This window comes from Porites lutea, chromosome 9 (genome assembly GCF_958299795.1).
Source record: "Porites lutea chromosome 9, jaPorLute2.1, whole genome shotgun sequence".
In the NCBI taxonomy this organism is placed as follows: Eukaryota; Metazoa; Cnidaria; class Anthozoa; order Scleractinia; family Poritidae; genus Porites; species Porites lutea.
In genome coordinates, this window is record NC_133209.1 from 16,529,012 (window position 1) to 16,556,116 (window position 27,105).

The 27,105-nt window shown below is 39.7% G+C and overlaps 1 protein-coding gene across 1 annotated transcript; it reads right to left on the reverse strand.

Annotated features, from left to right (window-relative positions):
* Nucleotides 1–1,737: 1,737 nt before the first annotated feature.
* LOC140948950 (uncharacterized) lies at nucleotides 1,738–27,105 on the reverse strand. The gene is made up of 15 exons (XM_073398205.1): nucleotides 26,691–27,105; nucleotides 24,033–24,101; nucleotides 18,890–19,047; nucleotides 16,813–16,898; nucleotides 16,528–16,617; nucleotides 13,894–14,011; nucleotides 12,223–12,423; nucleotides 11,668–11,857; nucleotides 10,464–10,570; nucleotides 9,407–9,554; nucleotides 8,736–8,977; nucleotides 7,668–7,780; nucleotides 5,130–7,295; nucleotides 4,222–4,429; nucleotides 1,738–4,033 (listed from the first exon to the last, which is right to left on the reverse strand). Exons 1-15 carry the CDS (start codon nucleotides 26,711–26,713, stop codon nucleotides 3,852–3,854), a joined length of 4,101 nt encoding a protein of 1,366 aa, XP_073254306.1. The 5' UTR covers nucleotides 26,714–27,105; the 3' UTR covers nucleotides 1,738–3,851.

Below are 27,105 nucleotides of genomic sequence, written 5' to 3' on the forward strand. Positions count from 1 at the left end.
CAAAGCGACACCAGAACCCCCCTTGGAAGGCCTCATCTGAACCAGGGCGGATAAAGGTAGGGCGGTGAAACGAGCGCGTCCGAGCAAAAAGGTGTGATGCAGTGGACTGGGACTATGTTTAGAAATGTTGCTTGTTTTCGACTTCGGTCGGGGCTTGCGATGTGGTTTGTGCATAAGACACTGCCGCTGTCACTGAATTATGGCGCCTCGATAATTTGTTTTCTTGCACTTCTTCCTCGTTCCTTTGTGCTGGTACGCTGTCTCCGAGAGGCAAATGTTGCTATTTTTTGCGGGAGGTTTAGTTGGAGTAGACAAATATTTCTTTCAAAGGGTTTCTTTTATTACTTCCATGACTCTACTGAATTATATTTTCGTTCTGCTACTCACCAATGTCGATGTTATTCCAAAACAAAAGCAACTAAGTATTGTCTAAAGCACGAAGGAAAATCTCATCTATGTCATCCATGGCAAAACTAAAAGACAGCAGATCGTGTTTCATAACTAGATGACGTATATTTTATAAATGCGTGCAGCTCGTGCAAGGTGAAATTATGCTAATTTCAATTACCATCATCCTTCTTTTTAATTTTGAAAAAACTTCTCATACGTCTTTCTGTTTCTTCGAAACTTCAAAATTAGTTTCCCCTCAGTTTTTACTGTTTACCTTGTTTTGTTTTAGAGAGAAAAACGGAGAAAAAACCTCACAACTAACCTCAATAAATTTTGTTTACATGCGGTTGCCGGATTTGTGAACGCATTGCGCGAATCGCCATGTCGCGTTGCAAACGAGAAGCAAAGTTTGAAGAAGTACAACGCCACTATATCAATATATATCAATCTAATTTTTTGTTATGTTATATAAAATTTACCCCCCTTTAACATATGTAAAAATTGAGGTTAAGAAGTGTTAAGCTTTTGCAAACGAAACGGTGAAAGACGATTAGGTGATATTTAGTGGAACGAGGAGGTATTCAACACTTTCAAATTAAACTCAAATTTTGGCATTATACGACCAACAAGTTTGACCTATAGACGTACAGACACAAACATATGAAACTGTTTATTGATATTGTTATGAAACGAATTTATCTATTTAACATTGTGGCCTGAAATTACAGAAAGAAAATAGGATTTCCGGTTTGCAAAAAGGAAAATTTCGCAGGCCTTCAAGCGCACCGGAAGCGTGGAAAGAGCGCTCGTGCCAGTCCTACTCCACATCACACATTAAATGAAGAGCGGAGCGCTCGTTTCACCGCCCAACCTTTATCCGCCCTGATCTGAACGCCTGGAACAGGCTAATCTATTGCAAGAGTATGGTACATCATCTTGAGAAAGTCGCCGTTAAGTAGAGGTGAAGGCAATATAAAAATAACTCGTTGGGAACCTAGACAAAGGGACCGCGACCGCTTAATACAGGTCAGTTTTACAATAATAACCGAGGTAAACTATTTCCAGAAAGACGGCGCGGACAGCTGTTCCGCCCTTACTGAAGCACTTCCTCGGTCAAAAACTTGTCAGGCTCGTTTGTTTGGAGACTCGGATCCGTTGGTGTTGCTGATATAGTTGCAACGTTGAAGGTTGAGACTAAAAAGAACTTTACTTTCTATCTATTGTTTAAAGCGAAGCCAGATATTGTTGTAGAGATTTGTGAAAAAAAAAACACCAACAACAACAAAGAAAAAACAAAACAAAAACAAAAACAAAAAAACAACAAAAAACTGCAAAAATAATTGCGCCTTCTTCTTTGTATTTCCATTTTTCATAATTCTTTCACATCACAATCGATTACTTCAGCATGCAGGCATTTTAACTTATTATGGTTTGCTAAGAACAAGCTTCATAAAGATGCTGTTATTCTGTTTATTTATTATGGGTATTTCTTACCATCTCAAAGGGATCGCGTTTTTGCGGTCCAAGTTTTACAAAACTAATGTATAACTCATTCGAGGGGTATATGTATATCATAATATTTATATTTATTATAAAAATGTCGACTGAAACATGTCCGCCTCGATCATTGAAAATGGGATCGGCTGCTCTGAATGACTGTGTAAAACGCATTTAAAGATTCAAAACTAATAGGAACAGTTTTGAAAGCTTTTGCCCAAGTTAGGTAATAAGTTGAAATGCACAAAAGACAGCAGTTTCTCTTCAAAGCTTAGCAGGAAATCTTTTTCGGCCGACGCATGGGGAGCCAGAGATCTAGAAAGCAGGGGGGAATTCCTATTATCAGGGTTCGTAGAGATTTTCGGATCAAAACTTCGAGACTTTTTATCACTTTTTGCAGACTCTTTAGTTTTTAAACTGTTTTTTATTTTAAGACTGTGCATGATGTAGGAACCCGGTAAAAGACATTACGCCGCATACTATAAAGTGTAAAACTCTTCCAATGGTGGACACGGTAGGGACTGGTACATGACCAAGTGTTGTTCTAAGAGAGTAATCCGCGTACTTGGCCGAGAGGTTGGGTGCGAGACTGGGTCGGTGTTGTGTCAAACTACTCTATAGACCTGTTTCGCTACGACATTTTATTGGCTATTACAACGTTGCGTGGAAAACCGGGTCGAAATTCGTCCCCAAAACAGTCTCATAGTGCAGTTCTACACAAACCCGAAACATTATCATGGGCTGCCTCAAAAAGGCCAATATACCTAGGCGAAGAAAAAGATTGCAAAAAGATAGGGACCGACCAGGGAGGACAGACTCTAGGGGTACATACCATTTACATAGGAAAACCGAAATTTCCGGTTGCGAGAATCACAGGCTAGGGTTCGCGCAATTCCGTTTGCGAAGCTTCAGAAAACAAGGGTTGTGATTTGAGGCCATGCAATTACTCTGTTCAGCTTCCACCCGCGTGGTTTGTGTAAATGGTAAGTATCCTAGGAATCCGTTTTGCAAAAGTGTCCACTGAGATTGAGTTGACAGTATTATCACGCAGTAAGTAAAATGGATGTTCTCGTTGGAGAATCCGTTTCTACACCTACTACCTATTTCTTTATATCAAATTTCTATCGCAACTGCTACCCCGTAGATATACTCAGGTTCTTTTCTCCAAATGCTCCAAAGATTATTCCAGTGAAAATAATACCAATACCATAAAAAGGTAAGGCCCAGTTCATGGGTCGTCCTTATGCTGTGCCGAACTTAATTCTTGGATGAGGCTCGACAAAAGCACAGCAGAAAAACGACGTCTGAATCAGTTTTGAATTTTTGAGTTCGACAGAACAGGTTTGGCACTGCAGAGGCACGAAATATGAACTGGTCATAAAACATTCTTTGTGACATTCAAAACAGGAGCTGAGAAAACGTTGTCGCTTGAAAGAATATTATAGTGACTGAGAAAAATAGTTAGCTCGACACTCGCTGATTGTTAAAATGAAGTTACTGTATCAACTCCTCCCATAAAGCTCAGGTTTTCACTGTTTATGGTTTAGGATTTTTAAATGACAACGGTTTCTCATTCTTGGTATTTAAAACCTCTTAGAAGAGGCAGTGTCCTGTGCACCCCTAAAACGCTAGGTACACACGTTACCCCATATAAAAAGGGGCCAGTCATCTAATTTTACCTTAAAACCCCGACATTCAAAGCCTGGGCTCCTAATATTTAATTTCTTTACTGTACCTATTCTATTGCGTAAAACTGTCGGCAAACGTTCCATTGCAGTTAAACTGTTCTTTGAACTTCAGACAACTCAAGTCTCTTGAGCACGCAATTGCGCGTCCATAGTGTAACAACGCCCAAAGCATGGCATCGCGAGGCCTTCGCCATCCGCGAGTCACGAGTACGAGCTACTCTACGATGAGTACACCATCCCACGAACGAGCACCTAAAGTGTATGTTTTTGAAGGCTTTAATCAGGATTTAGGTTCACTTCGCTGCTATAGGCGTCGTCTCCCCATTCTATATTGTCAAGTAAGGGATCGAATGAGGTTGACTCGGCTAACAGAAGGTTTAGCACCTGTTCTTCTGCTTCGCCCAACGGGTAATTGGTTTCAGACCAACCTGAAAACGAGGCGCCTGTGTCTTGATCACCTAATAAAAGAGATAACATATGAACTGCTTACGGTCGAATGCACCAATTTAGAGACGAGAAGGAAACTGGACCCGAAATGAGTGCAGCAATTGTTTCTGGAGTCGTAACTGGGGAACGCCAGTCAGTTATTGGCCAATTTTTTCCCTTCCCCTATAGTAACAGTCAAAGAAGTCTTAGCGAAGGTTACCTGGCTGTCGGGAAGATCCTTGCGTTGCACTCTGGGACAGCATAGCCCGCAGTCCTCCGTCCGTACTGTAGGAAGGCGCAGGTTCCCTAGAGGCTGCCGTATGTTGTTGTTGTTGCCCCGTCGCAGCTACAACTTCTCTCTTTCTTTGCTCCTCAAACATCGCTAGTCTTTGCTCTTGCTGCTGAACTAGAAGTTGTCGTCTTTGCTCCTAAAAAGGAGAATAATGATATTCATAATAACAATAACGGTAATAAAGATGATGATTGTAATAATGACGTAAGTCTTTCGGCCTTTGTTTGAAGTCCGGGCCCTGTTCCTCAAAAGATGGCTAAGTTTGTCTCAGGATTAAGCTAAGATTTTGAGCAAGGTTTTCTTGTCGAAGAACATGCAATTCGAGGTTAAAAAATACTGTTGAGCCTTTCCCTCGAGATACAGTAATGAATTAACACTAAGTGTTAGTATGAGCAATACATACGTAGAAGGGTAAAATGCAAAAACGGAACACAATTTTAATCAAAAATAAGCGCAAATCAGCCTTTTCAGGAACAGGGCCCTGCTGAACAACTTGAAGGTTTCATGTACAATCTCAAAATAAGAGCACAAACACATTAGCAGAGGCACTGAATGGTCAAGAGGCAACAACTACTCGGTTATACAGTAGTGGTTTGGTGGAGGGCTGAACGATCAGTTTTAGTCGCATTTACAAGCAATGTTTCATCTTCCTACTTAAGCAGTGAAACAACTGACTATTAACACGTTTGAATTAAATTCATCCCTGCAAACTTGGACAAATTGAGAACCAACGAAGCCACCACAACAACAAAACAACGAGGGAGTGAAACAAATGAAAAAAAACAAAAAACAAAAAAACAAAACAAAAAAAAACCGTAAAAGAAGAGTGAACGAACCTGGTGCAACTGCAACAGCTCCTGTTGCTGTGTGAGGAGGGGGTTATAAAGAAGTTCTTCCTCTTGAAGTTTCTTCTCCTCTTTTGATGCAGGGGAGTTGGAAGCGCCGCTGTTCGTGGGCATCCCACTTGACACGGTTAACATCATGGAGCTTAACTCGTCCGAGGAAAAGTTTGAGAAGTAGTCACTCTTAGACTTTGTGCCCTTGCCCGTTGTGTTGAAGTCGTGCGCAGATCCCATTCGAGGCCGCATCGATGTGGAAGGCAAGCTCCCATAGGACATAAAGTTGAGTGGAGAGGGAGAGTTTGATGAAGATGGAATCGGCGATCCTGTCAGACTGGAAAAGGAGGCATTCCTGGAGAGTCGTTGGTCCACCACCTGCTGCTGCTGCTGCTGTTGCTGCTGCTGTCGTTGTTGTTGTTGCTGTTGTTGTTGCTGCTGCTGTTGTTGTTGTTGTCGTTGTAAAGCAACGCTGTAGCTTGTAGTGGTCGAAGTCACGCGGGGCATTCCTCGTCGTGAATGCTGCACTAAGCCGGGTACTTGCTGCTGCTGCTGTTGCTGTTGCAACAAATGCTGTTGCTGAGGCTGCCGTTGATGCTGATGCGGCGGCTGCTGCTGTTGTGCAGTCCTCCACTGATTCGGGAGCACTGACGGTTGGCGCTGCTGCCGCTGGAAAGTGCTGTCACTGTTGTAAGCATAAGTAGGTTGGGATGCACTCTGAAGCTGTCCCTGGCCACCCGGTCCAACTGCAATTTGCGCCGAAGACGGCTGCAAAGGCTGCGTTGGGGCGGCGCACGGTACTCCCACTTGCGGTTCCTGTTGATTACCTTGGACTTGTTTAAGTAGTGTTGACAATGACACCGCCAGTTGCGGCTGACTCTGAAGCATGGACAACACACTTAATAATACCTGCACGAGCTGCTGGTTCTGTGAGGAATCTGTTAGAAGCTGTGTGATGCTCTGAGCGACAGCCGCATTCACTTGCGGACTTTGCTGCTGCTGTTGCTGACCAAGTAGGTTAAGCGACGCTGCTGCAGATTGTGACAGTTGGCCTGTCGCTAGTTGGGCCATAGCGCTTTGAATCGGTTGTGTTTGAAAAACGCCCGTATTCAGAGCGGCGATTTCAGAATTTTGCTGAGGAAGGCCAATCATTTGTTGCGAAGTGGCATACATTTGACGGGACTGGGGAACATCTGCAGCACCGGGTGCGTATTGCGATTGAATTGGTACTTGTCCGTGGATGGACGGATTCGACTGAATATCAGTGTTACGTGATTGGTCTTGAGGTGGGCCTGGATAGGCTGGCAATGGTGTGCATAGAACATTCGTTGTCTCGGTTGCAGTTGCGGTGCGTTGATTTACACGCAAAAACGGTTGACCCGAACCTTGGTTTGTTCTACTTGGTTGTATTGACGGCGCCGCAGCCAAAGAAGATTGCTGTTGCTGCAGTCTTTGCTCTGGTCGTGTTTCTGTGGCCACTGATTGTGGCCACATTGGCCTCGAACTAGAGCCAAGAAGCATGACTTTTTGGCCTCTTGGATCTCGGTTATTGGGTAAACTCCTTTTTGAACCTGATATGTTGCCTTGAATGTCCTCGATGTGAGCTTGCTGCTGCAGGTCCAAGGGAGAGTCCACTGACATTAACTGCAGTGGAGAATCGGTTGGAGCTTGTTGTTGCTGCTGCTGTTGTTGTCTGTCGTTCCCTGCCAAAACTGAGAAGTCAGCAGTGGTGCTCAAAACCTGGTTTGTGACAAGTTCTGATCGTTGCAGCGTGTTGGGTTGTACGCTGGAGCCTACTTCTTTCAGCTCATCTGTTCTCCGGTCCAAGAGCTTCTCATAATGACGCTTGTACTGGAGGTCAGCGCTTCTCATTTGCTCTTCCAGAGAATGAGTAATCGATTTGAGCGTGTGCTCCTGCTCTTCACGTTTTTCAGTTAAGTCTTTATTTCGTTTTATGTATCCAGAACATGTTTCTTGGAGTTTGACTGGGTCTACATAAAGTTGCGATTGGAGATTGAGTATCATCTGCTGCTGAATTTCCTGTAGCTGTGATTTCTGTTTGGAGATGGCTTTCATTAGGACAGTATGCTTCTCAAGCAGCTGATTTTGCAGAAGACGCTGGGCCTCCCTGAAATCTTCGAGTTCTTCAACGGTGGAGGGAAGTTCCTGTGCGACAAAAAACATTTCCATATCACACTAATATTGAAAATTGAGTCTGTACAAGTAGAAATTACAAGGAGTCAAGAATAAGAAGTAGAATTCACCAATAACTTTAGGCGCCATTTTGTTGAAAAAACAAACAAACAAACAAACAAAAACAAAAAACAAACAGATTGATTAACACTCGCCCAGTAACACATCCTAAAATGAACTCGCATCATTTTTGTTCAGTTAGCCCGTTTACGTTGCTTTAACTACGAAATTGTAAAACGTTCCTTTAATTGGTTAACAACCAAAAGGAACAAAGCATGTCTAATAAACACCAACATACAAAAAGGTACATTTAATATCGACCAAAAAAAAAATACGTGTACGTACAAACGACTCTTCTTGACCACTGTCCCTAGTTTCCTTGGCATTACTCTCGCTGCCGTTGCCTTGAATCTCGCTGATGCTGTTCGTGTCACAGGGAGGGACCGAAAGACTCTCACCTTCACGAAAATTTTAAAGTGAAAATTTTATTAGTTTCGCCTATTAAATGACACAAAGAAAAAAAATACATATATATATATATATTTAAGCATCAGAAAACGTTTTCCGTGTTTGCAGGCCTGATATAAACACCAGAGGGGTTGGGAGAATTACTGTCGAGAATTCTCCCAACACCTCGAGTGTTTATATCAGGCTACGCAAACACAGGAAAAAAGTTTTCTATTGCTTTTATAAAATAACTTTCCCGCGAAAAAAACGCAAAACTCTTTGTTATGGCACTGATTAAAAGACAAATTCTTACCAGTCGCAAAGTCTTGTACACGAAGTCTTCTACGCGTAATCAGTTCTTGTTGTGCAAAAGGATGCTATTCAAAATACGGATTTTTCTAGCTTTAACTGTCAGCTTAAGGGAAAAAATTGACACACCTTCTTGGTAACGATTTTCCAAGTTTCAGCCGACGGAGGAGTGGGCAAATATAGTAAACTTGTCGAGTTTTTAACTCGAAAACTTTTTCAAATTCGTGCTTGCGTGATTAGCGCGCCAAAAGCAAACATCTTGACGCCACAACCATGTTTACATACTTTACGTACTATCTTAGTTATTTTATAAATAAATATATACTGAACCAAAGAATAATAAATGCCTTATTAGGCAGGGGTGCCACAACAGCGGTAAGCCAAATACAGTGGTACCAGAGCTTACAAAGTATGTAAAAGGTAGTAAAGCTACATATGACGATTTCAAAAAAAACAAAAACAAAAACAAAAATTACATGACGGACAGATGGTTTTCAAGGAATGGGTCGTAGTTATGTTCTAAGGTGTCTACACAGAACTTATACATGATGGATTTCAATTGCCTAATCTGAAAGCCGCATGAAAGTTCGAGTTCGAGTTATCGGAGAGTTCAAGTTATCCGAGTTCGAGTTATCGGGTCTACTGTATTAGGCTTACCTGTGCCACCGGCCATCAGGGCCCTCTGATTCCCTGCGGGATTCTCCATTAAATCTTCCTCGTCCGCTGAGGCTACGACGTTGTTCTCATCTGCTGCCCATTTGGCTAAAACCATGGCGTTTGCCTCTTGTGGGGACTTTATCGGCGCTGAACGAAGAGCAAAGACTGAAGGACGCTTTTCTTGACTGATTCTTTCAATTGCAACTTCTCGATCTTTAAGTGACTTTGCACCTTCAGCAGCACTGGCGACAAAATGTAGACTGAGTAAGAGGACGTTTACATTATACCGGCGCATGGTTACCCGAGTTACCTCTCTTATAGCTCTGTATTACTTTCTTCACCTGAAAAGGGCTGGCTTAATAGAGGATTGACGGTACTTCCATGTATAGAGGGCTCAAGGGTTGCAATCGACTGTTCACAATACTCTATTTTCCGTAAGACCGTCAGGCTTACTGTTACGGGCGGCCATCTTGGTTTCAAATGCAACAAGGGGGCGGGCGTAGGGTTTATAGCCTCCTCCTAAACCGTCCCGGTACCATAAGTAGATTTGATACTCATCCCCAAGCAAGACTCGTACATTTGAAACTACGATGAGCACCAGAAAGGTAGGTGCTCGATTCCGACCGAAAATTTGGGACTGTTAGAAACCTGGGGTTACAACTACCACAAACCTGATGATTTTAGTAGTACTACAGTAGATCTCAGGTTTGGAGTTCCAGTGATTGAAGGAAATATAACTTCTAGTCTTGGCCCAGAGATACTGTCCACTCTTAATCATCATGCGGTAACAATCTGTTTTACTTTCTCCGTACTCCATAACTGCAAAGTGAACAGCCGTGAGTAGCGCGCGTCAAGCCTGGTCTCCATGGTGTCGACTGGATTGTGTCCATCGCCCGAGTCGTCTCGAATTGAATTCGGACGATCGGGACAATGGTATGGCAGGGCTCTCCAGAAAATTTAGAGAAGAGGGAGAGAGAATTACGTGCCGTATTTCCTGGAATAAGCGCACCGGCTCTTCTTTAAAAGTTTCTTCTAAAAGGAGGGGAGTGTGAGTATTGGAGCGAGGGCACTTAATCGACAAGGTTACTTACTAAGTTTTCCTTTCCCCGAACTAGTGCAACTTCATTTTTGATAAATCTTAACAAAAACAAAAACTACAACATAATCCACGTATAAACGTGATGTCAATATGGTGTATTGATATCTTTCGTTTGATAAAACAGGGGTTGGTAATCAACCGTGCCGTAGTCTTAATATAAACTTGACACGGAACTGTATCGGTTTAAAAAGTTATAAATAAAGTGGAAAGAGAAGCAGGTTTTCCTTGTATCCCTCCCATTTAACGGGGGAGGGGGCGCTTATACAAGAGGGGGGGGGGGGGGGGGCTTGCGCGATATTTTGACCTCCGGGAGGTGGGCGCTTATTCGGGGGAGAGCTGTATCGCTATAAATGTTGTAGTTGAAGTTTAAAAAGTTATAAAAAGAGTGGCAACAGAAACAGGTTTTCCTTGTATCCCTAATATTTAACAAAGTATAAGGTAAGGGGAGGGGGAGCTTGTACGAGAGGGGGGCAGGGCTCGTGTGATATTTTGACCTAGGAGGTGGGCGCTTATCCGTGGAAATAAGCTATATCCGCGGTCCCATGAGGGGTAAGTATGGAGGGAGGGATCGCCCTGCCTTTCCCCTCAATTCAGTGCGGTGAGAGTATACTGTATAAAGTTCAACTTACGTAATTCGTGAGCTTTGGAATAAACTGCCATGTCATCATGGTGAACGTAATTATAAACCGAGGCACCAAGAACTTCAAAAGGAAGGTATCCTGTGATTGATATCGACCTAAAGAGGGGGGAAAAAAATGCACTCTCAGTAAAGAAAGCATAGGATGTAGCTGTGCAGCTGTAGAATCAAGTCGACAAGGATGCAACCTTGCACAACAATAACTAGCCCTAAGCCCATGTAAGGTAATCCGAAATCCGGAAAATTTTGTTTGCGGAATCTGGAATCTCGCTAACAATTAAACGTGGAATCTAAATTCCGCTGAAAGATACTATACAAGAATCCGAAATCCAGTATCTGGAATCCGGAATCCATGTTGCGGAATTCAGAACCAAAGACTGTCTTGGATAAAGTTACAGGGGGCGAAATAACAACCACATTTACGCCCTCGGGCAGACGTTTAAGGGCCTGTTTACATAGAAGTGGGGGAGCCCAGATAGGTGAGGTAACATGTGGCGGGTCACCCCACCTATTATGTACATGTGATCAAATTAAACGAGAGATTATACGGACAGGCGGGTTACCTCACCTACCTGGGATCCCCCACCTCCATGTAAACAGGCCCTAAATTAACTGAGTACAATAATTATGGGGATTCCCCTTGAAAAGACGGAAATCGACCTCATTGCTTTCGAAAAGGGCTGCACTAACACATCCGCTCTCTGTCCAAAAGGTCAGCAAGATCAAAGACGACAAAGCAGTCAGTCAGTCTGGGATAAGGGTAGTTAATAAAAAGAAACCAATTTAACATTTCCATACTCTGAATGACCATAGAAATGGCGTTAAATGATCAAAACAAGTGCAAACAGAGCCGCAGTAGAAAGGTTTCATAGCAAATGTTTTGAACATGTCGACGTCATTTCTGTGGTCTTTTAGAGTTTAAGTAATTGAAAAGTGTTGCTGTATAATATTTGTTTTTTTGGAAACTTGGCAGCAAACAAACTGCACTGTTATTTCGGGGGGCGCCCTTCAATAAACAAAACAGTCATAATAATCGTGGCTTTAGATAGGCCGAGAGTTTGGGCTTTGCCTTCCGTTAAGACATTGCAGAGCAAGGGAGTTAAGGGGGGACTAAACTTATATTTCTTATCTGGCAGATAACTGCTGACATTTTCAACCATGAAGACCACGGGAGAAATTTCTTCTTTCAAACTTACTTGGGATCAATAAACAGGAATTTTCCATCAAGACTGTGTCGTGATACAAACTCATCTTCCCCAGCCTCACACTCTACCGCTCTGGAGAAACTGGGGCGAGCTATCACCGCTACCCCAACCATGTAGAGAGATTCCACCGAATCCCCAGCGGGTGTAATCGCCTGGGTACCCTGTTTCGCGCCTTGCGTACCTGCCAACAATAATCACCTTAATAAGTAAGTAATGATAATGTAACCGAGAGGGCACCAATTCGGTTTGTGATCATGCATGTGATAAAACAAGCAGGTGTCTTATTTGTTTAATCGTGACTATGATTACACACTGAATTAGACGACATGACGTTAATGGTCGAAACTACATGCGCGACCACCACTTGTGATCCATGCAGTATGCATGACCCGTGTAATACAAGAACGTAATAAATGACCTTGCTCTCCACCAGTCCCTTCCAAGCTCTGTATACAAACAGGCTGAAATAATCTTCATCTTGGCCAGACAATGTCCGTTGACCAACCGTTATTTTGAGCCCCGAGGGCCAAAAGTGTTATAGCTCACCTTTTCTCTTGCCGTGGTCGGACACCTTTTTCATCCAGTGGTCAAAAAAGCCAACACAATGAATGTTTTCATCCCCAGCAGGTTCGCCATCTTTCCCATGCACAAACATGCGGAAGTCTAATGTAACCCGTGATGGATGCTTTGAAGAGATGATACGGGCTAAGCTCTTCGCGGGTATGGGGCAAGCTAAGCTGGTATTCCCTGTGGGTTAAATGTTCTTTGAGTATTTTTCTATATATTTATTGAAATGTTTTGACCTGATAATAACTTACACTTGTACTAATTAAAGCTGGCGTCGAAACATCTTTGGGGGCCATTTCCTACTTAAAATGATTTTACAGCTGTAAGTTACTGTATGCTTTTCTTTTATCTTTTCTTTTTTCAATAGACCTTTTTACCGATATGGCGGCCACATTGAATTAGTTAGATTTAAGGAGTATTATGGGATACCCAGGGGGCATGAGCACATTCGGATATATTCGCTTAGTATTAAGGCGCGCCTTTCAGGGCATTTTTTCCTCACGTTTTTCTAGGATAATATTGTAATGGCAAAAAAGAACGTTGTGCAGTGTTTGGATGTAATGATGATCGCCTTTTTCCCGTGAAATAAGATGTATACAGTGAAAGACCATATTTCTAATATAAAGCGAGTATTAAGCAATAGAAAACGTTTTCCATGTTTGCATAGCCTGATATAAACACGAGAGGGGTTGGGAGAATTCGAGACAGTTATGCAAACCCGAGACGAAGTCGAGGGTTTGCATAACTGTCGAGAATTCTCCCAACGCCTCAAGTGTTTATATCAGGCTACGCAAACACAGGAAAAAAGTTTTCTATTGCTTTTATAAAATAACTTTCCCGAGAAAAAAACGCAAAACTCTTTGTAAGGCACTGATTAAAAGAGAAATTCTTACCAGTCGCAAAATCTTGTCCACGAAGTCTTGCACGCGTAATCAGTTCTTGTTTTGCAAAAAGATGCTTTGCAAAATACGGATTTTTCTCGCTTAAAACGGTCAGCTTAAGCCAAGAAAAATGTACACACCTTCTTTGTAACGATTTTCCAAGTTTCAGCCGACGAAGGAATGGGTAAATAAAGTAAACTTTTTGAGTTTTGAACTCGAAAACTTTTTCAAATTTGTGCTTGCGTGATTAGCGCACGAAAAACCAAACAACTTGACGCCACAACCATGTTTACATACTCTCATGCAAACACTGCTCTCGGCCAATCAGAGCGCGCATACTATCTCAGTTATTTTATAAAAACGGATCGTGCTCATGTCCCCTGGACATCCCATAATACTCCTTAAATAGAATTAATTCAATATAGCCGCTGTATCGGTAAAAAGGTCCATTGTTTTTTTTTTAATATTTGCTTCAACCAATCAGAAGTAGCACCCAGATCTGGGTAGCGACACGTCATCAGAATGGAATTTCTGGGCTCATTCTTCAGACGTCATTTCGCAGGGAAAATCGTTGTTGGTGGCATCGTAAAATGTCGTGGGCTTTTTTCTCAGGCTACTCAGGACGGGTGTCCATGATTGTTTACTCCGATAGAGGGATCATATTTGCCCTCGGCATGAGAACAGTCAAACCTGGCTAAATCCTGTCTAAAACTATGGTTTCTAATGGGTAAAGTTCAGTTTAAACAAGCGCTTAGGACAATACACGTACCCATCTCGTCCGTTGGTGAAGTTAAATAACTTTTGCCTCCTGTAACAAACTCCCTCATTATCCTCTCCCTGTCATCCGGGTGGACTACGTTAAAGATCTTCTTACCAATTAGGTCTTCCTGTTTGATTATAATTAGAATAATAATACTTACAATTTTTTAGCAATAGAAAAAGTTAATAAGTAGTTTCTTAGAAATCGATTTTGAGATAAATATTAGCGATAAAAAAATCACGACGTTTCGACCTCTCCGAGGTCATTTTCAAGTGTATAAAAGTTCTCTAAATTAGCATAAATAAGTTAAAAACAAGTTATAATAGATAAAAATGTGGTGAACGCTAAAATGTGATAAAATATGTAAAAATGTAAAAGTGCTAATTTGTTTTATTTCCATTGTTTTTTGACTTTATAAATATTTTTAGCACTTTTACATTTTTACATATTTTATCACATTTTAGCGTTCACCACATTTTTATCTATTATAACTTGTTTTTAACTTATTTATGCTAATTTAGAGAACTTTTATACACTTGAAAATGACCTCGGAGAGGTCGAAACGTCGTGATTTTTATCGCTAATATTTATCTCAAAATAGAAAAAGTTATTTTATAAAAGCAATAGAAAACTTTTTTCCGGTGTTTGCATAGCCTGATATAAACACGAGAGGGGCTGGGAGAATTCGATACAGTTATACAATAACTGCATAACTTGCATAACTGTCTCGAATTCTCCCAGCCCTTCGAGTGTTTTTATCAGGCTATGCAAACACCGGAAAAAAGTTTTCTATTGCTTTTATAAAATAACTTTCCTGAGAAAAAACGCAAAACTCTTTGTTATGGCACTGATTAAAAGAGAAATTCTTACCGGTCGCAAAGTCTTGTACACGAAGTCTTGCATGCGTAATCAGTTCTTGTTTTGCAAAAAGATGCTCTCCAAAATACGGATTTTTGTCGCTTAAAATGTCAGTTTAAGCGAAAAAAGTTGACACAGCTTGTTTGTAAAGATTTTCCAAGTTTCAGTTCGCGAAGGAATGGGTAAATAAAGTAAACTTAACCAGTTTTTATCACTAAAACTTTTCAAATTCTTGCTTGCGCGATTAGCGCGTGAAAAGCAAAACATCTCAAGTCACAACCATGTTTACATACTCTCATGCAAACACTCCTCTCAGCCAGTCAGAGCGCGCGTACTATCTTAGTTATTTTATAAACAATAATAATCATCATCATCATCATCACCATCATCGTCAACACAACAACAACAACAACAACAACAACAACAACAACAATAGTAATAATAATAATAATAATAATAACAATAATAATAACAATTATGATAATAATAATAATACATGATTTGTTCCACGTCAGACAAACAAATTTCAAGGACTTTTCAAGGACAAACATTACAGGTTTTCAGGGACTAAGAATTGTTCAATAAATCAGCATTCTTTAACCCCCTTTTGAACACCTTATTGGCTAAAACACTTAATGGAGCCATTTACGATTTTTACATGTTCAGCCATGGCTGATCACATTTTCTTATGCTACTTTCCATATCAACACTTCGCAAAATGGCACCAGTCACTGGGTATAACTTGCAGTTGCATCTGAGGTTACAGAAATAGTATTTGAAATAATGGAAAAGAAATAAAACATTGTTTATGCACAAAAATGTTTTTACGTTAACCAAGAGTTTTACAGGTCATTACACCAAGAATGAGCCAAAATTTTTTACTCGGTGAAATTATCTAACTTCACAGAAACTGTTGTGGCATGAACAAGTACTGAATTTCAAGGACTTCTCAAGACCTCATAAAGAAATCAATTACTTTTCAAGATGACTACTAAAATTCAAGACCTTTTAAAGATTTATGAACCATGTAATAATAATAATAATTATAACAATAATAATAATAATAATAATATAATGATAATAATAATAATAATAATACTGATAAAAATGATAATCATAAAGACAAAAAAACATAATAATAATAATAATAATAATAATAATAATAATAATAATGATGATGAAGATAATGATAATAACACTAATCATAAGTAGGCTGAGTTTGATCGTCTGAGTGAACGTAGTCCTGAATAGGACTCAGTGCTGCTGTTTATGAACAACACTAATGTTGTTTAGAAAGAAAATAAAAAGTACTGAAGCACGAGAAATATCAAGACCTGGCAAGAGAGACTGGTTACTTACTTAAATACATCCTTTGTTGAGGACCAAACAGCTTCTTTTGAATTAGAGTTAATTGAAGAAAGTGTGCAATTTCAAATGATAATTATTGCCATAGATATAGCTGTATGTAGAACTCACTGACTTTTTTGGAAACTCTAATATATACTCCACAAATGGTGCAATTCTTTGTACTTTGTTTGAGGCATCTTTGAATTTCTTGTTTGAAGAGAGTATGTATGATTACTGAAAACCTGGGCTGAGCCACTTTTAAACATCTAGTTTGTTAATGGCAAAAAAACAGCTGTACACTGTACACTTCCTGGGTACACTTGTAGAATAAACTCAAACTTGTGTATCTTCATGCCTCACCGCAGCTATTCATTCTACAGCTGAGTCAACATCAATGTGTGCACACTGAATTATTAATAATAAATACCATGTACATACCTTTTTCAAGCCAAGGAGATCTTCAATGCTGTTGGAAATAAACACAAACTCTCCACTAGAGGACAAGACAATCAGAAAGCCATTCATAGCCTGCAAGGGGCAGAAAATTATGAAAGAATGACACATAACTCAAAGCAAGAATTACAGTACATGCCTCTTAGACCTTGCCACCAAATCTGTCTGCAGAGTCCAATCCTGCAATTTATTTTAGCATGCTGCAAATTCTTATTAACACAAACACAAGGACGATGTATACAGGTCAAAATAATATTGCAGTACACTCACCTTATCAAGAAGTTCACCAAGTTCTTCACCACATAAAAAGGATGACATCAGCCCAGTTTCATTGCCAAGAAAGGAGAAAGTCAAGTCTGTTTTAAAACGGTACAAATTATTCAGTTAATAATCAACACAAAACATTAATTTATACAGGGTATTGTATTTGTTCTCAGTACTAGCTAGTACTAACAGGAAGGGATGAAATTAAATATCCACAAGCGAGGGCTCACTGTGACAGCTATTAAGATTAATAGAAACAGGCCTGCAGATTTACAAACAGTAAATCACAATATTTGGTCGGAAAAGTGAATATTTCTAAAATAAATTCTAACACCAATTCTTTTTCCCTTTCAAATGATATTAAAGATACAAAAAAGTGACATGGGTTGAAATAAATAAAGCACCACATCCTCCAAAAGACAATGTGACCCACTTAATAATGTTTGTCTTGACTGAATTGAAGAAGACTTGAGCCACTCTTATCATTTTTGAAAACTTGAAGAAAAATAATATATAGATTTAGCCAGGGCTAAAAGCGAAGCTCCTATTAACTCAAACTTATAATTTAAATCAAACAATTGTAAACTTGTATTCCACAAGGCAGTTAACTTTAGAGCACATTCATGTGACTTTTGAGGGAAAGGTTAAGTGATTTTGGAGAAAAATAATTTGCTAACAGTCCCAGCTAAGAATGAACTTAATCTTACATCAAGTTAATAGCTTTATATGTGCACCTAAAAATAGCATAGCCATAATGGTTCTTGATAACAGTACATTAGGCCTGGAAAACAAATTCTTGGAAAACAAATCAGGCCGAAGTTTTTGCGTTCGACAAGTTTACTTTACAAAATCTTGCCAACAAGTCTGAGAACGTGTAAACCAACCTTATATACTTTTTATACATCACATCTGAGGTGAAATAGTACCATGAGACACTGTTTTTGTCATACAGACCTCGGACAGAATGCAGTATTTCACTATTTTGCAATACAAATTGCATTCCTTCAATATTCAGGATGATCGAAGCATTCTTCAGCGAAACCGTTAAATAAATTTCCAAAATCACTTATACGGCGAGCCGGTTCTCACTTTTGACAAGCACCAAAGTCGACTGTTTAAATTAAGATTAATAGAGTTTTACTCCTCAACATAACGGCTTTATAACGATGTGTAATCTTCAAAAGCATTTGATATGCTCGGCATTTTGACTACTCCTGCAAGCGACGTTCATAGCGACTGAAAACAAACAGCACAGCGATTAAAATTGCGAAAGAGACTGCTAACAATTAATAAAAGGAAAATAATTTGGTGAAACATATACAGAGACAACAATTTTCATTCACGAAGACAAGTATTAAAGTGTCTCTGAAAATCCTTGTTTATGTTTTAAGCCTCCTTCCTTTTTTCAGTGTGACCTTACGTGACCTTGGTGAGAAACGTCAAAAGCAACTGGCATGTCTTCCCTGCCTGTAAAAACTGGCTGAATTTTAGCTTCTGAGGTCAGTTTGAAATCAAAATTTTAATCGTGTGGCACATATAAAACACAACATGTTTCATATGAATTAAAATAAATTTGAGCCTGCGATCATTTGAAAACTAGTAACTTGTCAGTGGCTAACTTCAACAAGATACTTGACCTCGAAGGGTCAACAACTAAGCCCGCGAAACGGTCAGGTGATACTGGTCAGCGGATACCCTGTTCTAACAGCTGTCAATAATTGATCACAACATTGATGTGCAATATGTGTGCAATATCAGTCTTCCTGTGCTCCCAGACAAGCTAGAAAGTGTGAGATTGAACATTGGTTTTCCTGTGGTGCGGACGGACGGGCGGGTGGGCGGTGTACTGTCATGTGATTACCAAATTTCCTGGGATGGGTAGATTTACTTACCCATGGTGCTTCGCAGGCGCACTTCGCGCGTCAGAGCTCCGCTAAAAAGATATTGCACCTTAATGCTATAACTAAAAATGAAAAGTTTTCTATAAATTAAGCCAACAAAAGTCCCTGAAAAAGTGCTGCCCTCAATAACCATTGCTAACTACAACATGCAAAAAAAGACAATAACAATGAGATAAACATACCATTATTAACTTTCATGTAATTAACTGTCATTTTCAGAACAGTGGTCTTGTCGAGTTTACGCTGGGCACTTGCGCATGATGGAACCATTGCAGCTAGCTCACTGATGTAAATGTTTAGTTTATCTCTCCGTTTTTTCTCACTAGCATTTCTTGAAGATCTGTGAAAAATAATAAAGTTAGTAAGGAAAAGGTGAATTTTAAGTAACAACGTCTACATGGCACACACTTCCATTACAGTGGCAAATTGCAGGGAATAAAGTATTCCTTGACCAAAATACATGTAATATGTAGAATTAGCTAAGGCCAAAAACGAAGCTCTTTTGGGATTTTTTTTTTTGACAAACTAATATCTTTCTGATTTTGTTTTTATTCAACTTTACTCATAAGGAAAAAGCAAACTGAATTCCTCCTGAAAAATGGACCTGATGAGCCTGTGATTAATTGAAAACCAAAGACTGGTCACAAAGAAAAAAAAATAATAATAATAATAAAAAAAAAACCCAACAACAACAACAACATTGAGTTGTACACCAGAGCCCATGATACAGTCATGCGACACTGGTCAGTGATATTCTTTTTTGACAGCTGTCATTATTGAACATCACGCGAATGTCCAATATCAAGTTAAACACTCCCATTGTATGCTTTGGGCTTAGTAGGTGTGACATTTCACATCTGCTATTATAAACAGGGCTTCTGATATTTCGCACGGTCGCGGACCCGCGAAATCCCGCGAAATTCCCCCAAAAACGCGAAATACCGCGAAATCCGCAAGAAATATTTCCAAATACTTGTCGGCAAAACATATTTAATACTTATCTTGGCCATTAGACCTGTTTTATTCACCCCAAACGTCCAAATTTATCTTGAAACTTCGTCACTGCAACGAGTAAACAACGTCCCAAAACTACCAGGTGTCTTAGATTAATGTTGCGAAAAACTGGGCACTAACCATAATGTTAATAGCTTTAGCATTCGCTCATTTCTCGAGCAAACTGTTGTTGAAAGAGCAAATGATTATCCCTGTTAAAAAAAACAACGTTAAACAACGCTGGTCATATCGACGCAGAATTGATCGATTTTAGCGAAATTTGCCAAAAAAAAATCCAGCGAAATCGGCTGTTTTTTACTGATTGTTTCCTGGCGAAGTTTCCATCCGAAATTTCCCGTGAAGTCGGCCGATTTTTCTAAGAATTTGCCCCTGAAAATCCTTCGAAATTTGACTTTTTTCCGCTAAAATCCCGCGAAATCGAATGATTTTCCGGCGAATTTTGACTTTTCTCCCGCGAAAATCCCGCGAAATCGGCTGATTTTTCCGTGAATTTTGACTTTTTTCCTGCGAAATCGGCCGATTTTTCTGCAAATTTGCCCCTAAAAATCCTGCGAAATTTTGCTTTTTTTTCCGTGAAATATCAGAAGCCCGTGTAAAGGGGGATGTAAGGACAAACAGTGTGCACGCAGACAGATGATATTGTCACAACCCTTAAATTTCTTGGATGCATAGATAACCAAATTGTAAAACCCATGGTGCTCTGTGGCACGCACAAGATTTGCTACTAATTTGATTCAAGTCAGAGAAATCCCTATTCAGGGGACAACCTCGCGACCAAAGTAAGTTTCTCTTGAATAGAAGTGTCCCCCGAATAGAGGTGAAAGACTACGGTTTGTTATTGTCCAACAAAGAAAATCATTTTTTAATTCTGCCTTGCAATCTGCTGCCATATTGCGTGATGAATTTCCACAAGTGCAGTACAGCTGTACAGCAGTCCGGAATATCCCTAAATTTAAGGACAGGGCCAACTGGTCACGCGACACTTTTCAACCAATGAGAGGGTGTGCTTGTGTTTATCAACAAACAAATCAAAACATCGCCCCAGTGATAAAAAATTTTAAAACAACGGACTGAGTCGGACAGAATATTAAAGATGAGCTTACAGTACTCGTCTAGGTTTCACATTTAATAAATCAAAGAAAACATTTCATGTAACAGAATAAGAGCATTAATCATTGCGAGGAACGAATCATTGGGGTGTTCTAACTGATTCCGGACCGATCGCAGAGGTCATGGCTTCACTGGCATGGCTTGCAAGATTTTTGATGGAAGCAAACTAGTAGAGAGAGCGTGAAAATTTGTTGAGATCGTACAAAACAGGATTGGTACTACCTATTAACTTCTACAGGACAAGAATTAAAGAACCAGTCATCATAACAAGAATAGAAAGTAGTTCAAATTTATTAATTTTTCTTGTTTGTGTTTTGTGTTGTTTCATGTTGACTTTACGCATCTGGTGCTTTCTTTGCTTGCTGTAGTACCTGCAATGTTTTAACTTTATCCCACATAATCAATCATGTTCAATGAGTAGCGAAATACATCACTTACAACTGAGATTTGCCTTGTTTCTTTGATTGTTTTTTTAACGGTGGATGAACATTTGGAGAATCCAACAACATTAAATCTTTCCATATTAGTAAATTTCAGAAGCAATTTAGCAGTTAGTATCTACGTTGCGCTTATGATATTCAATTTCATCCCTGCAAATTCGGCAAAGTGAGGCGAAATGTTGGATGTGAATATCCACAAGACTAATAAAGTTGTTTTGGCCTTGAAGAGAAAAAAGGCAAAGGCTCGTACTAATGCGAAAAAAAGTAATAACACGGCTCTGTGAGAAACCCGGGAGTGGAAAACGTACGTGTTTTGGACCTCGCAATTCAAAAATTGTCTACCAAAATTCTAGGTTGTCTACCATCCCCACATTCAACATGATAAAAGCTAATCGATATGACAATCGAGGAAAAATAGCTAGAACTTCATAAAAAATCTGTGATTCGAAAAAATAATAGACACTTGTTCACCTACCTTGAAAACCAACCAAAATCTTGCCTATACATCGCGTTGTTTAAAGGATAAAAGAAGAAATAAGCCACAAAATGTGCTGAATATTTCACGAGACACTTCCAATATGGCTTTCGATGCACTGTCCACTTAAAAAAATTGTGTATGCCTCATGAAAAGTCTTTAAAATATGCCTGAGAATCTCGAAACGATGACTGATTCTGTCCGACTCTGTCCGTTGTTTTGAAAATTTTTGATCACTGAGGCGATGTTTTGATTTGTTTGTTGATAAACACAAGCACGCCCTCTCATTGGTTGAAAAGTGTCGCGTGACCAGTTGGCCCTGTCCTTAAATTTGGGATATTCCGGACTGTACATAAGTGAACAGTAAGATAGTTCATTTTGTGATACAACTGTAGCTGTCATCATAAAAATATTGTGATTACTGTACACTTAAACTTTTGTGATCAGTCTTGTTTTAAGTACTAACGCATTCCCTAAATGGTGATTAAATCTGGGTGACCCCCCCCCAAAATTTATTTCGCGTCCCCTGGATACTTTTATTTCCCTGTTACAATAAAGATTGTCGAAATTTCAAACTCCACGCAAGCATGTGGACACTTAAAGTAGTATCAAATGACACTTCAATCAAAAATTACTCATAACTACACAAAATATTTTATTATGCAAATGTTTTGACAATCAAGTAAAGCTGAAGTCAAGTTGTCTAGTAGTGATGTCAAGAGGAGATAACATTGGCGAATGGTTAATTCAGACCTCCCTGGGGAGTTTGGAACTTACAGAGATGGCTGAAATTCAGGCTACACTGTATAAGGTCCGGAGTGATCTTCACTAAAACACCACACAGGCACATTTGGGTAACATACGGGTAACATACAGGTAATGTAAGAATACTTGAATAACATACGGATAAATGTGAGTCACACACGGATACATACAGGTAATAAGTACATGTAGCTGACATGCACGGAAACCCGCATGAAACCTATCTTTTGCAGTAGGGAGATGTGCTCTTTAATTGTTATGGCTGAGGAAAAGCTGTACACTGTATAGCGTTGTGAGTATATAGGCTGATAGTTGACATTGACTAAAAATGGAAAAAACAGACATGTTTTTGGTTCCTGCTGCCGCATATATTAAGTTTAACACTCTTTAAAATAGCTTTTTATGTAGATTAAAAATAATGCTTTAAACATTACATTAGATTCCAAGGACCGCTACTTTTGAGTAAGCCGTTACTTTCAGAATTCAATAGGAAGGTAAAAAGTAGATGTTATGTTCAGGTAGCCCTTACATTAGCAGGAACCATTACTTTCGGAATTCTACAGTAGAATGTAATGTATAGTATGCAATGTACTGTGTAGCATTTTATGAGGTCACTTAGGAAATAGACCCTTGTGCCTGTAATAATAGATTCTTCCACATTCTTTTTAACTTTTGACTGGGACTAGTAAGGGAATATCCATTGACACTCAACTGGCTTCTTTCTGCACGAATTTGCCCCTCAAAATACAAAAGTCTGTAAATTTCACAACTTTGTGGAGCTATACCTTCATTAAGTTTTCGACAAAACACTTTCAAACTTGTCAACTTTACTGATTTTAAGGTGTTTTTTCTAGTCAGGCCTTCTGATATTTCGCGCGGTCGCGGAGCCGCAAAATTCAGGTAAATCCACGAAATTCACAAAAACACGCAAAATACCGCAAAATTCGCTAGAAATCTTATCAAATACATGTCTGTACCATATTTTTGAAAATTGTCTCAGCTATTTACTTGCCGTAAACTTGTAAATTTATCTTGAAACTTTGTCACTGTAATGTGCGAACAACGTCCTGAAACTACCAGGCTTAGATTATGTTGTGAAAAACTGGGCACTAGCCATGATGTTAAAGGCTTTGCCATTGGTTCATTTCTGGAGCGTATGGTAGTTGAAAGAGCAAATGATGACCTCTGTCAGAAAAACATTAAAAACCCTGGTCTGATCAGTGCAAAACCGATCGATTTCTAGTGAAAGTTGCCCCGAAAATAACCACAAAATCCGTCGTTTTTTTACCAGTTGCTCTTTGGCCAAGTTTGCCCCAAAAATTCCCGCGAAATCGGCCCATTTTTCCATGATTTTGTTCCTAAAAATTCCGTGAAATTTGACTTTTTTTCCTCAATTTACCAGAAGCCAGGTGTCTAGTTGTATTAATGGATTTTTGCTTAACTGGTCCCAGTCAAGAGTTGAAAAAACCATGGAAGGGTCTTCTATTCCAGGCACAAAAAGTAGTTATCTGCTCAAGAACTTACTTTACTTTCTTCTTTGGTTGTTGGCCATCATCATCTAGTGCATCTACTCCAGCCCCACTGCCATCATCCCTTTAAGAAACAGATAGGTATACAGTAGGTGAATAAAAATCATCTTCAGCATGATCAAAATGCTTGCAAGTCTGTGTTAACAAGTGTACAATGCTAAAGACATGTACACAACATTCCAAAGGTAGGATTTTTATGTAAGTAACTTGTTTTTTTGTGCTTATATCTGTACTTTATTTTGCAAGAATTCAGAAGCCACATTTCATACTTCTATTTTTAGGTCTAAAACCCAAGGTGGAGTGTATCCAGAACAACATGGAAGGCGGAATTAGTGATGGTTTGTATGGAAGATAATTCCAACAGGTTTTGGCTGAGGTTGTACAAAGCCTGTTAGGGCAAATAATACTGACAAGTGACATGGCCTTGAAACAGCGACATAGCACAGAAGAAATAGCGACAAATGACACAAAGATGGGTTAAAGATGCGACAGCGACATAGAAAAGCACAAATACCACAGTGAAACATCAACAGTGACATGGCTTTCTGGGGAGCAAGGGATGGCCCAGTGGTGAGAGTGCTTGTCTCCCATCAGTGTGGCCCGGTTTCAAATGCTGGCGTCAATGCCATATGTGGATTGAGTTTGTTGTTGGTTCTCTCCTTTGCTCCGAGAGGTTTTTCCCTGGGTACTCCGATTTTCCCCTCTCCTCAAAAACCAACATTTCCAAATTCCAATTCGACCAGGAATCACTTTGTGGATGTGCTACCTCTAAATCATAAGTTATCATTTATTATAATATGCAAAACATCAGGTTTTGAAATTCATATGTAACACCCCTAAGAGGGCCTATTTGTACATGTATCTTAGGACGATACTGGAAACTTCAACCCTTCTACACAAATAGCATAAGTCGACACCCTTCCTGCTCAGTCAACAAGATAAACTGAGCACGTATCCTAGCCTGCGTAGCTGGCGGTATTGTGTGGGTGCGAGATTAAAGTTTTGGCGGTGGAGCCGTGTTCCAAAAAAAGGGAGTAGGGACGAGGCGGTTGAAATACCGCCTGCCAGAAAACCCCGGTATTTTGAATAGTCCGCACACCAGTGTGCGGGGAAATGGATTGGTCGAGGGCCATACATATGTCAATCATGTTAGATGAGCCTTCGCATATATTTCCCAATTTAGGGAGCAGATGGCAAACTGTAAAGTGATTGTGATTTCCGCTTTAAAAAGAGCATAATAATGGCGTCTTTAAACTTCACAGCGCTGGAATTGTCTTTATTTAGCCGTAAGAAACAAAGGTCAAAGAAAATTAAACCACTATACAACTGCATCTGAGATCAAGTCCTATCAGGAACACCTACAGAAGAATAAACCACCGGAAATGGTCACTCAGCATGCATGTAACAAACCAGCTTCATGACCTTTTAATGTTAAGCCTGGTGTTGCTGAAAAAGATTTACTCAGTCAAAGTTTAGAATGATACATGCACTGTGTAGTGCTAGTAACCTTCGCGCGAGAGCCGAGAAAATAAAAAAACCCTCTGTTCAAGCAAACACACAATGTCACGTTTCACATTATTAGGAGTCGTGCTTAGTCTGTCAACGCTTATTTCTAAACTGTCTCGCGCGAAAATAATCGGAAGTTTCAAATTGCAGGTTTCTCTTTGACTGGCTGATTTTTAAAATATGCCATTAGCTAAGGTGACAAAAGTGGGCGGCTTTCGAAAAATCATGGTTCTCTGGCAGGCGGTATTTCTCGTGACTTCGCCGCTCGTGACGGCTCCGCAGTCAAATCTCACTCAACGGCTCCACCGCCAAATCTCACTCGACTACTACACAATACCACCAGCTATGCAGGCTACACGTATCCCCCAGGCATTGATCAAGTAAAAACCATAAAAAAGCTGGCAGCTAATCACAACAATGATGATGATGATGGTGATGATGATGATGATGATGATGTTGGCAACAAAAATGACAGTGGTGGACAGTTGGCATACGAAACAGAATATTACTCTCTAAACAATAACATCTATACAACAGCATTGTTTAGTCATTAAGAAGTTAAGATTTACACGTACATGTATTTATAGTTATAATCACACTAAAACTATTATGAATGGCATAATACACACATCTCACAAACACAGTTTAGATGACCTTTAAAAAAAACAAAAAAGGTCAAGTTTAGGAAATTTAGGAATTAACACATCGCAATGTTTACCTCAAATATGTAGATCTAATTAGATCAACAACACGTCTGCACTGGCAATAATCGAGTTTATATAAAACCATATCGTTAGTTCAAACCTTGATCAATTATAGGTCTTAGGATCCAAGTTATTAAGTTTCATTACTATTAAAGACAAAAGATTTGGATCGAAGGATACGTTCTGCTGTTTCCTGATTAAAGTGGACAAATGCGAATCGAGTGGGACGTGTTGGTTATTAGATACATTGTCAAAATGTTGTTACAGTCTGACGAAATGAGTCAAAGGTTCAAACTTATGAACTTCATTTCATCAATTCTGTTCGGGTCATGAGATTTGATCTAGGACTTAGAAAAGGCTCGAATAAAGTTTGTTGACCATTCCGGTTATATGAGCTTAAGTAATTTGGATTTGTGAACCAACAAACCTAGGTTAGTCCTTACCCGTTTTCTGCAATTTCGCTCATGGCGTGGACGTAGAGTTAAATCCTTATTTAGCTGTCAAACAGTTCATAGATCCCAGTCATGGTACCAAAGAAGCAGCAACATTCTCTCTAAGAGAGCCACAGTTCGCTGACCTTGATCGTCAACAAGCACAATTTACATGAAAGGTATCATTTGAATTAGCCAAGATGGCCGAACAACAACACGAAAACACGCTTAGCAGCTGTGACAGCAAGACATCCTTACATGTGAAATTCCAGCCAAAATACAGAAACGGATGAGATCCACAAATACTGCCAGCCCGAATCGTAGTCTATGGTAAATAAATTTCGCACCATAAATAACGACACGAGATTATCAGACAGATCAGAGCGCTCAGTCACTGCTGAAATTCGCTCGTGAGTCATTCGGACGA